Here is a 12,642-nt window from a genome sequence, read left to right as displayed (position 1 = left end):
TATCTTCTGGCTTTCACAAAATTGCTAAATCAATGACTAACAAAACCCTTGAAATGTCAGGTTGAACCATACAAAATTTTTGATATTAAACTTTTTATTTTTAGTTTCTATTTTTACTTATTATTTATTATGATTCAGCCTAAGAGTTGTCATTTCACTCAATAAATTCAGCCATTATTGCAGTGAGGAAACAACTTTCATACCAGGAGATGATGTTCCTCTTCTGTGTACATTTCAGTGGATGACATAACAGGTGAGAAATTGTACGTATTGCCTGAGAGCCACTCCAGTTGATGCGACAAACATACAAAGTATTTTTTTAATGTTTATTTATTTTTGAGAATGAGAGACAGAGCACAAGCAGAGGAGGGGCATAGAGAGGTAGACAAACCATAGAAGGCTCCAGGTTCCAAACTGTCAGCACAGAGCCCGACACGGGGCTCAAACTCACGAACCATGAGATCATGACCTGAGCCGTACTTGGACACTTAACAGACTGAGCCACCCAGGAGCCCCAAACATGCACAGTATTAAGAAAACTGTCTTGGAAGCAGCTTCCTACTTATTTAACTTTCTCAATTAAACACTCAGGGTTTTTTAAGTGGTGCCATAGACAAGAGTACACAAACGGTGTGGCCATGCTCCAATAAAACTTTATTTAGAAAAATAAGCTCATGGCCAGATTTGGCCACCTGACTCCCTGGTTTGTTGACCCCTGGGTTAGCCTCTTAAGTTATAATGGTAGAAATTGTGAAATACCACAGTGGCAATAATTCTGGAATCTCAGTACAACCTTAGAAGGTATAAGATCACAGTTGCTGCAACAAACAAGTCAAGGTAGCTATAATAATTATTTAATTTTTTTTTAGTTCTCTTGGAGCTGACTGAAGAAATTTTGAAAATGCAAAGGAGAAAATCATGATTTTCTCTGTGGCTAATATAGCAAAAATTTTTCTGATACAAGTCTGAAATATTTTTTTTTAATGTTTATTTTTGAGAGACACAGAGAGAGAGAGAGCAAGTAGGGCTGGGACAGGGGGAGGGAGGACAGAAGATCTGAAGAGGGCTCCATGCTGATAGCAGAGAGCCTGATGTGGGGCTCAAACTCACAAACTGTGAGATCATGATCTGAGCCAAAGTCAAACACTCAACTGACTGAGGCCCCCAGGTGCCCCCAAATATGAAATTTCAATTAGGTAAATGTTTCACTAAAATGATTTAAAACTATAATTGGTGTTTGGTGAATTATCAAGATAATGTGTGCGGAAACCATCAAGAAGATATCAAGGATAACAATACTGCTCAAAAGAAGCAATAAGGGTCTTCTATTAAAGAGAGGAGGGGCGCCTGGGTGGCGCAGTCGGTTAAGTGTCCGACTTCAGCCAGGTCACGATCTCGCGGTCCGTGAGTTCGAGCCCCGCGTCGGGCTCTGGGCTGATGGCTCAGAGCCTGGAGCCTGTTTCCGATTCTGTGTCTCCCTCTCTCTCTGCCCCTCCCCCGTTCATGCTCTGTCTCTCTCTGTCCCAAAAATAAATAAACGTTGAAAGAGAGGAGTGAGAAAAGAGCGTATTCCTTTATGTTTGTAACACATGTGGTGAGATCTAACATGACTCAGTTTGGATTTGGACACACAGAGCCTGCACTTTGGTTCATTGCCTTGTGTCCCTGACAGTTCATTTTTATGTACACTGTACCTATCAGTTTCTGCCCATCTCCTAAAAATAACCTCTTTGTAGCTGCATTCTGGAATGATCAAGGTTCATTTTACATAGGAAAGTGGGACACATTTCAGTAGGAAAGAATGACAATCAATTGGTGTGACAAGCTTTTTTTTTTAATGCTTATTTATTTTTGAGAAACAGAGAAAGCGAAGGGGAGGGGCAGAGAGAGAAAGGGCAGAGGATCCGAAGCAGGCTCTGCGCTGACAGCAGAGAGCCCAATACAGGGCTCAAACTGATGCTTAACCAACTGAGCCACTCAAACGCCCCTGGTGTGACAAGCTTTACAAAAAATTTTCAATGTTTATTTATTTTTGAGAGAGACACAGAGAGAGAGAGAGCATGATGGGGAAGGGCAGAGAGAGAGAGAGAGAGAGACAGAATCTGAAGCAGGCTTCAGGCTCTGAGCTGTCAGCACAGAGCCCGATGTGGGGCTCCAACCCATGAACCGCAAGACCATGAGCCAAGCCGAAGTCAGACGCTCAACTGACTGAGCCACCCAGGCACCAGGTGTGACAAGCTTTTAAATGGCAATATTAGACATGTGGGTTTCAGCTAAGATCCACACCCCCTTCTGTTCTTTGAGCTTGGAGGAAATTTTACCCTAATTTTTTTTCCTCCTGTAAAAAGAGCCTTCTCTGAAACCCTTCCATGCATTAACACCTCCTCTGCTTCCTATCAGATTCAGCAGACAATAGCCTCTTGGCTCAGTCTGTCCATCCTGTCACCATCAGGTGTGACACCTGACTGTAGCGTTTGAGAAGGGGCATTGCATCAAGGCCCTGGTCCTGGACAACAGAGATGAAGCAGATGTTGCATTCGAATAAAAGGGCCTTTATTTTGATGAGTGGAATAGGAGAATAATGCATTCAGGTGAAAGTTTCTGCCATTCTTGTTTCCTGCTGTGTGATGCTTTTTCTACTGCCTCAAACCGAGTGGCAGGAACAGTGAACACCTGGGTTCTGATGAAGGGAGGCAGCACTGTAAACTGGGAGTGCAAACCATGGGGACCAGCTTCTAATAGATGTTGGGGACGCTGCACAGCATGAATCTGACATGCTCGAATTATTGGCTCCCAATAATCACACTTTTGAATGTGCTCTGACTGGCAGTAAATTTCCTATAGGTTTCATTTCAATACAGTAAGCATCCTAAGATCGCTTTGTCTCAGTAGTACAGGCTCACGTAATGAGCTAAAGAAAAGCATCATCAGTATTGATGCTTTGTGTAGAAATGCCACCAGGAAATCCACACAGTATAGAAATCTTCAAATAAGACAAACATGAGTACGTTTACCCCTCAACCCATCTGCTCACCATATATACTGCCAAAGGGATCATCACGTCTTGAACATTTCACTTTCCAGATGCAACAGACCAAGCCCACAATAAAAATATGTGTTAGACAAATGATGACAGTTAAGGGATGAAGGGGTGTGTGTTTGGGTTGGTGAAAATATGTTAACTGACTTCAAGTCATATGCTCAAATACGTTCTATGATTTTGAGAAGCATATCGGTCCACAGTGATGACCAAAAAAAAAAAAAAAAAAAAAAAGGTTGTGGATAGTAAATTTGTAAGCCAAGTTGTTTCTCTCACTGGCAGTGAGAAGTCAGTTTTCTTCGCCACAGAGGTCCCTCAGAGGTGTCTTGCTGGTGACACCTCTCACTGGTCTCTGTCACTTTCCGGGATTGAATCTGGCATGTGGTACTTTCCCCGCTGCAGCTCCTCATAAGGAGTGTCCAAAGAAACAGGATTCATTTTTCCTGCAGAAAATCCTCTTGACTGGGAAATCGCCTTGGTGACATCAAAACATGTAGCTGGTTGTTTGCACAAGACAAGATGTTGATGAATCGGTTGGAAATTATTTATGTTTCCTTAGCAACCTCAGTAGGAAGCAGGAGTTCTGTAGTTCTCCTGGTGAAAAAAAGATTTCCCTGTTTGTGGAAATCACTGGGCAGGTAGGCGCTGTCTTCTCATCCTTTCTTCCTGTGGACTCCACATACTTGACCTCACTTGGCTGACCAAGGTGCCAGGTCAGCAGAGGCATCTCCAGGACCTTGAACAATCCCTTAGAGGATGGCCTTCCTACTCTGGGTGTTTGGGAATAGTTCTTTCCCCCAGAGCCACTGGATGGGGATAATTGTGGGCCTGGGACCGGATTTCACTTCTGAACTTTCCTCTGTGGTGCTGATGCACGTGCCTGTTAGAGATGGTGGCCATATTGCAATCCAGGAGTACTGAGTATACCAGGCTTTCCCTATGAGTATTGGTCACTTAATGCTACAGATTGGTAATAAATAAACAATGTTTCTTTCAATTTATAAGATCTATATAACTCGAAGATGCATTTAGAGGCTTTCTCAGCCAAGTGGGATTTTCAGGCGATTACCTTCAAGTTATATTGCCAAAGTATTAATCAAATATTTCCATAATTTAGGATTAGAATCCTAAGTGTCTTTAGACTTCTGTGTTGTGCTCCATGATTTGGTACCACTTTGGTAATCAGAGGGGATCAAGACCCTTGCATGTTCTTTAGTCCACTCTCTCACATTGGTATGCTTTGCCACCTGGCGGGCGGGGGGGGGGGGCAGGGTTCTCTCTACAACTCAGTTTCACCTTGATCTTCTCCCAACCTCACAAATCATGCCTTTAACCACCAAACCTTACAGGCCTCTCTAGTTTAACCTGGCCCTGGGATAAGCTAACTGGGTGACACCACGCACTGTATGTATATATGTCATTATAAATGACCCCACGCGCTAGGGTCTATTTGCCAGAAACTTTCTCCACAAGACCAAAATGTCCCTTCCGTGAGAAGACAGCAAGTTTTGATCAAAGCCTGCCTTCCACAGACCAGTGGATTCATAACATCCTCAACACCAGAGAACATGCTCTGAGAAATAGGTTTTCTCCTGCCTAAACTGAGGACACCTGCTCCCTTTGGGGTTCTTGCTGCCTTTCAGTTCACAGTCTCGGGAACCCTCCTCAGATGTCTCACTGTACCTTGCAGAGCCCCACTCTCTCTGGTTCACAGATGAGGAGACAGAGGCCTGCAGCAAGCCAAGGGATCAGGAGAGCCAAGGAGCTTGCCTGAGGTGCATTCTAGACCCTTTCTCTTTAGCAAGACATTTGGTGGGTGAAGAATACCATGATGTGCTTTGTTCACTAGGACTCTGGAGAGTTTCTGCTTCGTTTTGTTCGAAGACATTGTGGAGGCTGTGGAACGAAGTCCAAGGGACGGGGACAGAGGGGCAGCTGGTGGAAAGAGATGGCAGGTCCACTCGGGTGCCTGCAGCAGAGCAATGGGGGCCAATGGGAAACAGTGCGCCCTTGTGGTCAGCAGCATCTGGCACAGATGGGCTGGGCAACATCCACCTGGAGACTGGCATTGCCCTGCCCAATCTTGTGCGCCCTCGTCTCTGCCCGGGGGGCCCCCACATACTCCCACGTGCCCTGGAGCAGCTGGAGTCCTGCCGGGTCCAGGCTTCAGTTCTGCTCTGCTCCCTGACTGCTCATCGTGGGCAATTGTGGGGCCTCTGGCTTCACTGCTGGCACTCGCAAGTTACACTGGAGTGCTGTGTGACTGGGGGACTCCTCCGCTGGGCCCTGGTTCTGGCTGAGGGGGGAGCACGTGCTTCCACAGCGCAGGCCTTTGAGAAGCCAGGGCTCCCGTCAGACCCGGACTTCTCCAGGCCTCCAGGGAAACGTGAGTCAAGAGGACGTGATCAACTCTGGAGAAAGGGGCAAAGCTGCCGGCTCGCTTTGGAACCAGGCAGTGCAGAGCAGCCTTTGACTTTTATTATATCACCCTCGTGTAGGAGGAGAAAAAGTGTGGACACCACAGGCAAAAATTAAGTCCCTTCCTTTATTTAGCCCCCTCTTTTAGCTCCTCCCTCTTTGGTCCTGTCCCGTTCCCTAACCCACCAACCCCTCCCAGCAACAATCCCTTGCGGCAGTGAACGTGGCTGTGCCAGTGGGTTCCAGGGAAGGTTGTCCAAGCTTGGAGTGACCTCAGAGACACAGGATGTTCTCAGCATCCTTTGCATATTTATAAAGAAGGTGAGCTCGTCTCCACTTGGTATTCTAAAACGGGAGCCCTTGTGAACTTATTCAGGGAGGGATGAAAAAGAGAGAGATGGAGAGAGAATCTGATTTCCTTTCTGTGGAATATCTTGTTGACCCATAGAACGTAACTTTGAAATAAATAGACAAAACTTGTCTAATTCTTGGACACCATTCCGTTACTTCAGTGGGGTCAAATTTGTATGCAATTTCACTGAACATCTCACACAAATGAAATTCTGGTCTCTAAGTTTAGAAAAGGTATTATTTGGTCATTGGGAATACATTTCCACCGGCTATGAAAGAGCACATTTGCAAACAACCAAATTTTCTTTACCCTCATGAAAGTGGATCTTAGAAATTATGCTTTACGATTATGGACATGAAAACCAGTGGGCCAAACACAGACGACAAGATGTCATTCCTGCAGCCAGGCCTCGAATTGTCATGTGTGGCCAACCATCAGGTTTTCCAGGAAACTTTTTATGGGCATAGAACATACCCTGACCCCTCACTCAGTCTTTTCACATATGGCGTAATTCGGGGAGGACATTTAAAAATTCTCATGTTAATGTTGCCCAGAGGAGACAGCCAACAGCCTGCAAATTGGAGTTTTTCTTTGTTTTATCCAGTTTCCAGGTTGTTATAACTACTGTTTTGTCCCTGTGCTTATACATTCTCCAAACTGATAAAGTACATAGGCATCACCAATAAAAGGCAAATGCGATCTGTCCAGGGAGCAACTTACCCATAGTGGCTTCTCCTTCATTGCCATTCTGGGTCTGTTGCAAGACCTTCACAAATGGAGGAATATTCAATGTTCCTGACAGCTCAGTCTTTCTAACCCCTCTCCCACACAAAACTGCAGGCTCAGAGTCTGAACAAACCGATCTCTCTCAGTTGTTCCTTCCAAGTTTCTCAGGGACTGTCTTTCCCACCCCCATCCCACCTACATCCTTCAGACATGCAGCCCTTTACTGGGCAGATATCTAAAATCTCTTTGATGGACAAACATTTGATTTAGAGGGCCTTAGGAAAAAAGTAGCAAAACATACCACAAAAGGAAATGTACACTTGTGATGTTTAGCACAGCTCTGCAATGGACTGTTTCAGAGAGGGAAACAACTCGAAATATTAACTGGTGGGCGTCAGAATTGTTCTTCAACGAGCTAAGTGACACATAAAGGAAAACATTGTAATGACCTGTTATTAACGCTAATACCCTAAACAGATGGTGTTCCATTTTTCCCCCAAAAGCGGATTGCTCACCTGATTGAAAAATCATTTTTGAACCCTTACCCCAAACTGCATTAACTTCTGTTGTAGCCACGAGTGTTCTGGTTTGTTTCACTTACTGGGGAAATCTGACCATGAAACCACTACCCACCTTATTTATTTGAGGAATTACTGTTACACTGAGCCCCAAATGGTCAGGAAATGCAGGGTCTGTTAAGTTAAAGTGTGTCTCACACCCCCTTGATCAAAAGGATAGATTCTTGTGGGCACTTATGTAGATTTCTCTGGAAGAGTCTCCCAGGCCTTCATTCTAGCCCCATCTTCCACTACCTTTCCCAAGACCCCTAGCAAGCCTTTGGCTCCAGTTCACCAGTTTTTGAGGCTACACCCTTGAACTGCTAGAAGGGCAGGACCCAGAGGTTCAGGCTCAGCTGTAAAAACCCATGATCCTAGTGAAGGTGGCAGCATTTTTTTCCTTTAATAGAAAACAGACATTTAAGAAATCATTTTAAATCCTTAGTGAAGCCACGTGATGCAGAAATAAATCCATCTGACTTTGACTTTGAAAATATTTTTATTTGAATAGTAAATAGTTATACAGTTGAAACAGTTCTATTGAAGCTTTCTATAAATAGCTAACAATTAAGAAAATAATGTATGTAGAAAAGAGATTGCATTTAAAAGTAAGAGCTGTTGGTTGTACAGGGGCCTCACGGGCCCTCCAAGCAGAATAAAATGGTAGGTTGTCTGTAATTCGCTCAGATAGGTATAAAAGTTAAAACTTTTAACAGATCCCTTTAGAAAAAGGCTCTCTTCTAAAATGCACAGTGAAATGTCAAGAGTGGCAAGGGAGGGGGAAAAGCGTACCAAAAAAAAAAAAAAGATCTGCAATCAAATAATAGCATAATCTTCATAATTAATATAAATAAATAAAGAATAAATAACAATTACTCATAAATCAACATATACATTTAGAGAGAACTTATATAGTCCTACCTCAACAAAGATGATAAAACCAAAGAGTCTTATGTGAAGTATTGAGGCAGTTTCTACAGCATTTTCTGAAAATTCCCTTCCCTCCCCCAAAACAATCCCAGACAACAGTTCAAGGCATTTGTGGCTATACTAAAGAAAACTCTTTTTTAAGCAATTTGATTTGTTCACATACAAAAAGGTAAAGCCAGACTCCAGCAGTTCACAAGCCATAATAAAGCTAATCGTGTGGGAAGTTCAATTTACAGCCTGTGAAATATAAAGGCATTTATTCCTCAAGATTCACCCAAAACAACCCGTACGCTACATACATAGAGAGCAGAGATTGGTAGGCGAGAGCAAACCGCATTTCTAGACCATGAACACAGCGAATACTAGCAAGAAAAACAGCTCTCCCCTCCAAGGGGAAGCCTCCAACCACGAGACAAACGCTTACAGCTTTTCTCTCTTGTACAGAAAGAGATTGGCTCCTGTTGCGCCAAGGAGGGGAAGGGGACACAACGCAAGAGGGGGGGGGGGGGTCCGAAAGGAGTCACAACGAGAGGATTGGGGTTACCGTCACGCCACACCGAGAGAAGCGGAGACAACACTTTCACCGGGGGTGGGCGCCCCCGGAGCGGACGCGGGTTCAGGGCGCGCAGGGCGCGCTCTCCTCGTGGGTCTCCAAGAGAAGGCACAGTTCGGGGGGGCCGCGATGGAGGGCGCGCTCTAGCAGGCCGGACGCACGGGCACCTGCAGGAGGATCACCTGTCGGTTCTCGGACGGGTGGCACTTGTTGATGTGCCGCGTGAGACCAGGCGAGCTGTAGAAGGTGGCCGGGCAGTACTTGCAGGGGAACACCTGGGCGGCGTGCAGCAGGCGCAGGTGGCGCTCCTGGGCGCCCTTGCTGGGGAACGTCTCCCCGCACACTGGGCACAGGTGGCACTCGGAGGACGCACTCAGGCCCAGCACTCCGGCCGCCTCGCCGTCGCCGGCCGCCTCCTGGGGCGCCTTCTCGTCGGGCCCAGGGTACAAGGCCAGTAGGTCCTCGGCCGGAGGCGCGGGCGGCGCGCCCTTGGCCTGCAACGCCTGGTGGTGCGCCAGCAGGTGCTTGCGCAGATAGGCCTGGCGGCGGAACTTCTTGGCGCAGTGGTGGCACTCGTAGAGCCCGTCCTCGGAGCCCGACTCGGACACGCCGCCGGGGCTCGGCGTGTCGCGGTCGCTGCCGCCGCCTGTCGCCTCCCGCGCCTCAGCCCTGGCAGCGGTTTCAGGCTCGGACGCGCGGGCGGCGGCGGGCGCAGGCCGCGGTTTGTGCCAGCGGCGGTGCGAGGCCAGGTTGGCGGGGCAGCTGAACACCTTGGCGCACTCGGGGCAGCGGTACTCCACGCGCACGATGCGCGAGCACTTGTGCTGCGCCAGCGCGAACGGGTCGGCGTACTCCTCCTTGCAAAGCTGGCAGATGAACTCGCCTAACGGCCGCGCCGCGCCCCCCGCCCGGCCCCGCGGCGCCTCCACCGGGCCCTCTTTGATCTTGAGCCCCAGCACAGGCGACGTGGTCACCTCGTCCTCGAAGTGCAGCTTACGGATGGCTTTGGGCTTCTTGGCGCCCGGGGCCTTGGCTACCTTGGCGGGCGGCTCGGCGGCGGCGGGGGGCGCAGGGCGCTTGCCCGGGGGCCGCAGGGAGGCGGCGGGGGGCAGCGGGGGGCCGGGCCCTGGGCCGCGGGCCGCCTCAGCGCCGGCGGAGAACGCCGTGCCCATCTTGAGCTCTGCGGGAGCGAAGAGCAGTGGGTCGCCGCCGCAGGTGCCGCCGCCGCCGCCGGTGCCATTCGCACCGCCGCCGCCGCCTCCGAGCAGAGCGGCGGGCGTAGGGAAGGATTCGGCCGAGACCGGCGACCCGAGGTTGAAACTGCGCTCGAAGTACTTGTGCTTCTCGTGCTCCCGGCTCACGGGCCGCGTGGGGCTGTAGAGCGGCGCCGGGTGCGCGGCCTCCGGGTTGCCGAAGTGCGCGGCCCGCGGGCCCGGCGGGGGCGGCGGCGGGCCCGGCGCGCAGGCGAGCGCGGCAGCGAGCGCCGCATGGGCGCGCTCGGCGGGCGGCAGCAACGGTCCCGGCCCCGGGCTCTGCGCTGGGGGCGACGCGCGGGCGCCCCCGCAGCCAGGCGAGAGCAGCAGCGCGCGGTCGCCGTCCTCGCCGCCGCGGACCCGGTAGGACACGGGCGTGGACTTCTTGCTGCGCTTCACCAGGAAGCCGCGGGGCATGTTGGCGCAGCGCGAGGGCAAGGCACTGGCTCGGTCCCACCTCCGCGCTCGGCCCGGGCGGCCCTCAGTGCCCCCGGCCCATGGCCCGGGAGCGGCGGCTACGGGACTCGCGTGGCGCCGGCGGCGGCTCGGCCCGGCTCTGCGCTCTGCACGCGCGTCCCTGTCCCCGGGCCCGGGAGCCGCTCCCTTTTAACGGGGGGAGGGGGCCATTGTTCTCGCCTCCCGCTTCCTCCGGAGCCAATCAGCGCGTCCGCACCTCCTCCGCCTGGTCGGGTGGGAGGGCTACGGGGCGGCAAAAAAGGGGCCGGGACTCGGGGGTCGCCCGTTAGGTGCGGCAGATGTACCTGAGGGCGCTGGGCCCCCGCGCGCGCCCCGCTGCCGCCCCGCCCGGCGCCGCCGCCCCGCCCGGCCCAGGCACACGCCCGGCCCCGCCTCCCTTCACGGTCTACTGCTCCTCTATGGGGAGGCGCACGTGCCTGGGCTTTGTGTCTCTCCTCCGGGGGGCGCGGAGCCGCCAAATGGGCCCGTCCATCAGCACGACAATGCACGCCCCCCTCCCGCGCGGGGATTACCCGCGGGTCGCGAGCAAAATAGCAACAAAGGAGAAGAATGGCCCCAAATATGTCAGGAGGGTTCAATCCGCGAGCCAGAGCGGAGGGGGAAGTTGTGCGCGCTGATTGGGTAGGGGCGGCGGTGGGCAGCAGCAGGCGCGGGGGAGATCTGAGTGTGGCTGCTGGGGCGGGAGAGGAGTCGGGGGAGGCGCAGGGACTCCGCCTGGTGTTTGGGAAATAATAAAAAAAAAAAATAAAAATGAAAATAGTGGCAAAGCCCGGGCGTCCGAGAGGCTCGGACGGGTGGGCCTTGGGACCCAGGACCCAAGCGAAAATGGGACCCCGGAGTTGCAAACTTAGGTAGAGGTTCTCTGGTCTTAAGGCTGCAGCCGAGGGCGGTGTTTGTATCCAAGGCCTCCGTGCGTCCGCGTGCGTGCGACTGGAAGGTTTTATCTCGACTTTTAGAAACAGTTGGCACCGCACTTCTTTAATCGCCAGCAGACGCGGCCCTGGGGCAGACGGGGGGCGGGGGGTCAAGTTGGGCTGGGTTCCAAAAGGTACTTGGATTTATGAACTTTTTTTTTTTTTTTAAGTTCTCCGAGGCTCAAAGATTGGCATCCTTGGAGGAGCCCAGCCCAGGCCACTCTGAGCCGCCTCGAGGCGCAGGACTGGGTTGATTCGGAAGGAGTTGGCCAAAGGCCGAAACGCGCGGTCGGCCGCGTGCGCCCCACTGAAGTTGGTTTCCGCTCTCCTTGCGCCGCCTCATGCATTTTCATTCGGAGCGGGGCATTTTGTCTGCCGGCTGACATCAGATGCTAAATCAAGGGCTCCAATCAAGGCGCAGCGGAATAAAGGGGCCGCCTGTCTGGGCGCGGGGGCCCCCCCGGAGCCGTGCCCCCTTCACCTTTGTGAAGGAAATTAACCTCCCGCTATTGAGCGCCGGTCGCGGCCAATCTGGACGCAAAAGAGACGCGTGCTGCCGACCGGGGGGAGGTGGGGGCAATCTGTCCTCAGAGGCAGGCTGCAGCCTCGGAGAGGACAAGCTGCCTCCCCCCTTGCCACCAAGAAGAGACAACAGCGAAGATCCACACACAACCCCCTGCCCACCACCCCGCCGCCCTGTTTGGACCCAGACCGGGCCCTTTGCCTTCATCCTCTTCCCTGCCCAGCCCCGAGGAAACACAAAAGACATAATCTCCGGGGGACCGGGGCAGAACCTCAAGAGTGCGTAGTGGGCCTGATCACCCATCACTTAGGGAACAAATAGCAAAGCCACAGAAAATGTCATGTTGTGAGGAAAATGTCACTTTATTGAGAGAGAAGGACACGGACATTTTTCTGGAAAGCTCTGTGCACCTAGATAGATTATACTGAATTTTGCTTATGCTTAATGCCACTGAAGGTATTTGTGTTTGGATTTTCCCTCTGAAAATACCCTAGGAGGGAAATTAAGAACACCCTTTCCTTCCTTCCTTCCTTCCTTCCTTCCTTCCTTCCTTCCTTCCTTCCTTCCTCTCCCTTTCTTTTCTTTCTTTCCACATGAGTAAGAAGTTGTAATGAGAACAATTGTTAGGCTTAGTTAATCAAAGGGTTAATCAAGTTGGTTAATCAAAAGGAACGATGTTTATGATTTTTTCTTTGTGATTTAACTCAGACTAAAAACAGAAAAATACATATCATGGGATATATTTTGAAAGCTCTCACCCTCGTTTTAAAATTGCTAACTGCCATGAATGCTAGTCCTCAAAAAAGTTAGGAATTCTAAAATGAGTTTATCTGAAATTTATAAATATGTTTCAATCTAAAAGTAACTGATGTTATTTCCTTGCTCTTTTGAGCGCTGAT

General features: G+C 50.7%; 1 protein-coding gene across 1 annotated transcript; it reads right to left on the bottom strand.

Annotated features, from left to right (window-relative positions):
• Nucleotides 1-8,719: 8,719 nt before the first annotated feature.
• On the bottom strand, nucleotides 8,720-10,246 carry INSM1 (INSM transcriptional repressor 1). Its single transcript, XM_047067948.1, has one exon. The coding sequence runs from the start codon at nucleotides 10,244-10,246 to the stop codon at nucleotides 8,720-8,722; it is 1,527 nt and encodes a 508-aa protein (XP_046923904.1).
• Between the last annotated feature and the right edge of the window lie 2,396 nt (nucleotides 10,247-12,642).

The sequence above is a fragment of the Lynx rufus genome, unplaced genomic scaffold (genome assembly GCF_022079265.1).
Source record: "Lynx rufus isolate CCGP_SWC_20201006 ecotype Redwood Valley unplaced genomic scaffold, mLynRuf1.p SCAF_8, whole genome shotgun sequence".
NCBI classification, from domain to species: Eukaryota; Metazoa; Chordata; class Mammalia; order Carnivora; family Felidae; genus Lynx; species Lynx rufus.
The sequence above is the reverse complement of the archived record's forward strand: the minus strand, read 5'-3'. Positions and strand labels throughout refer to the sequence as shown.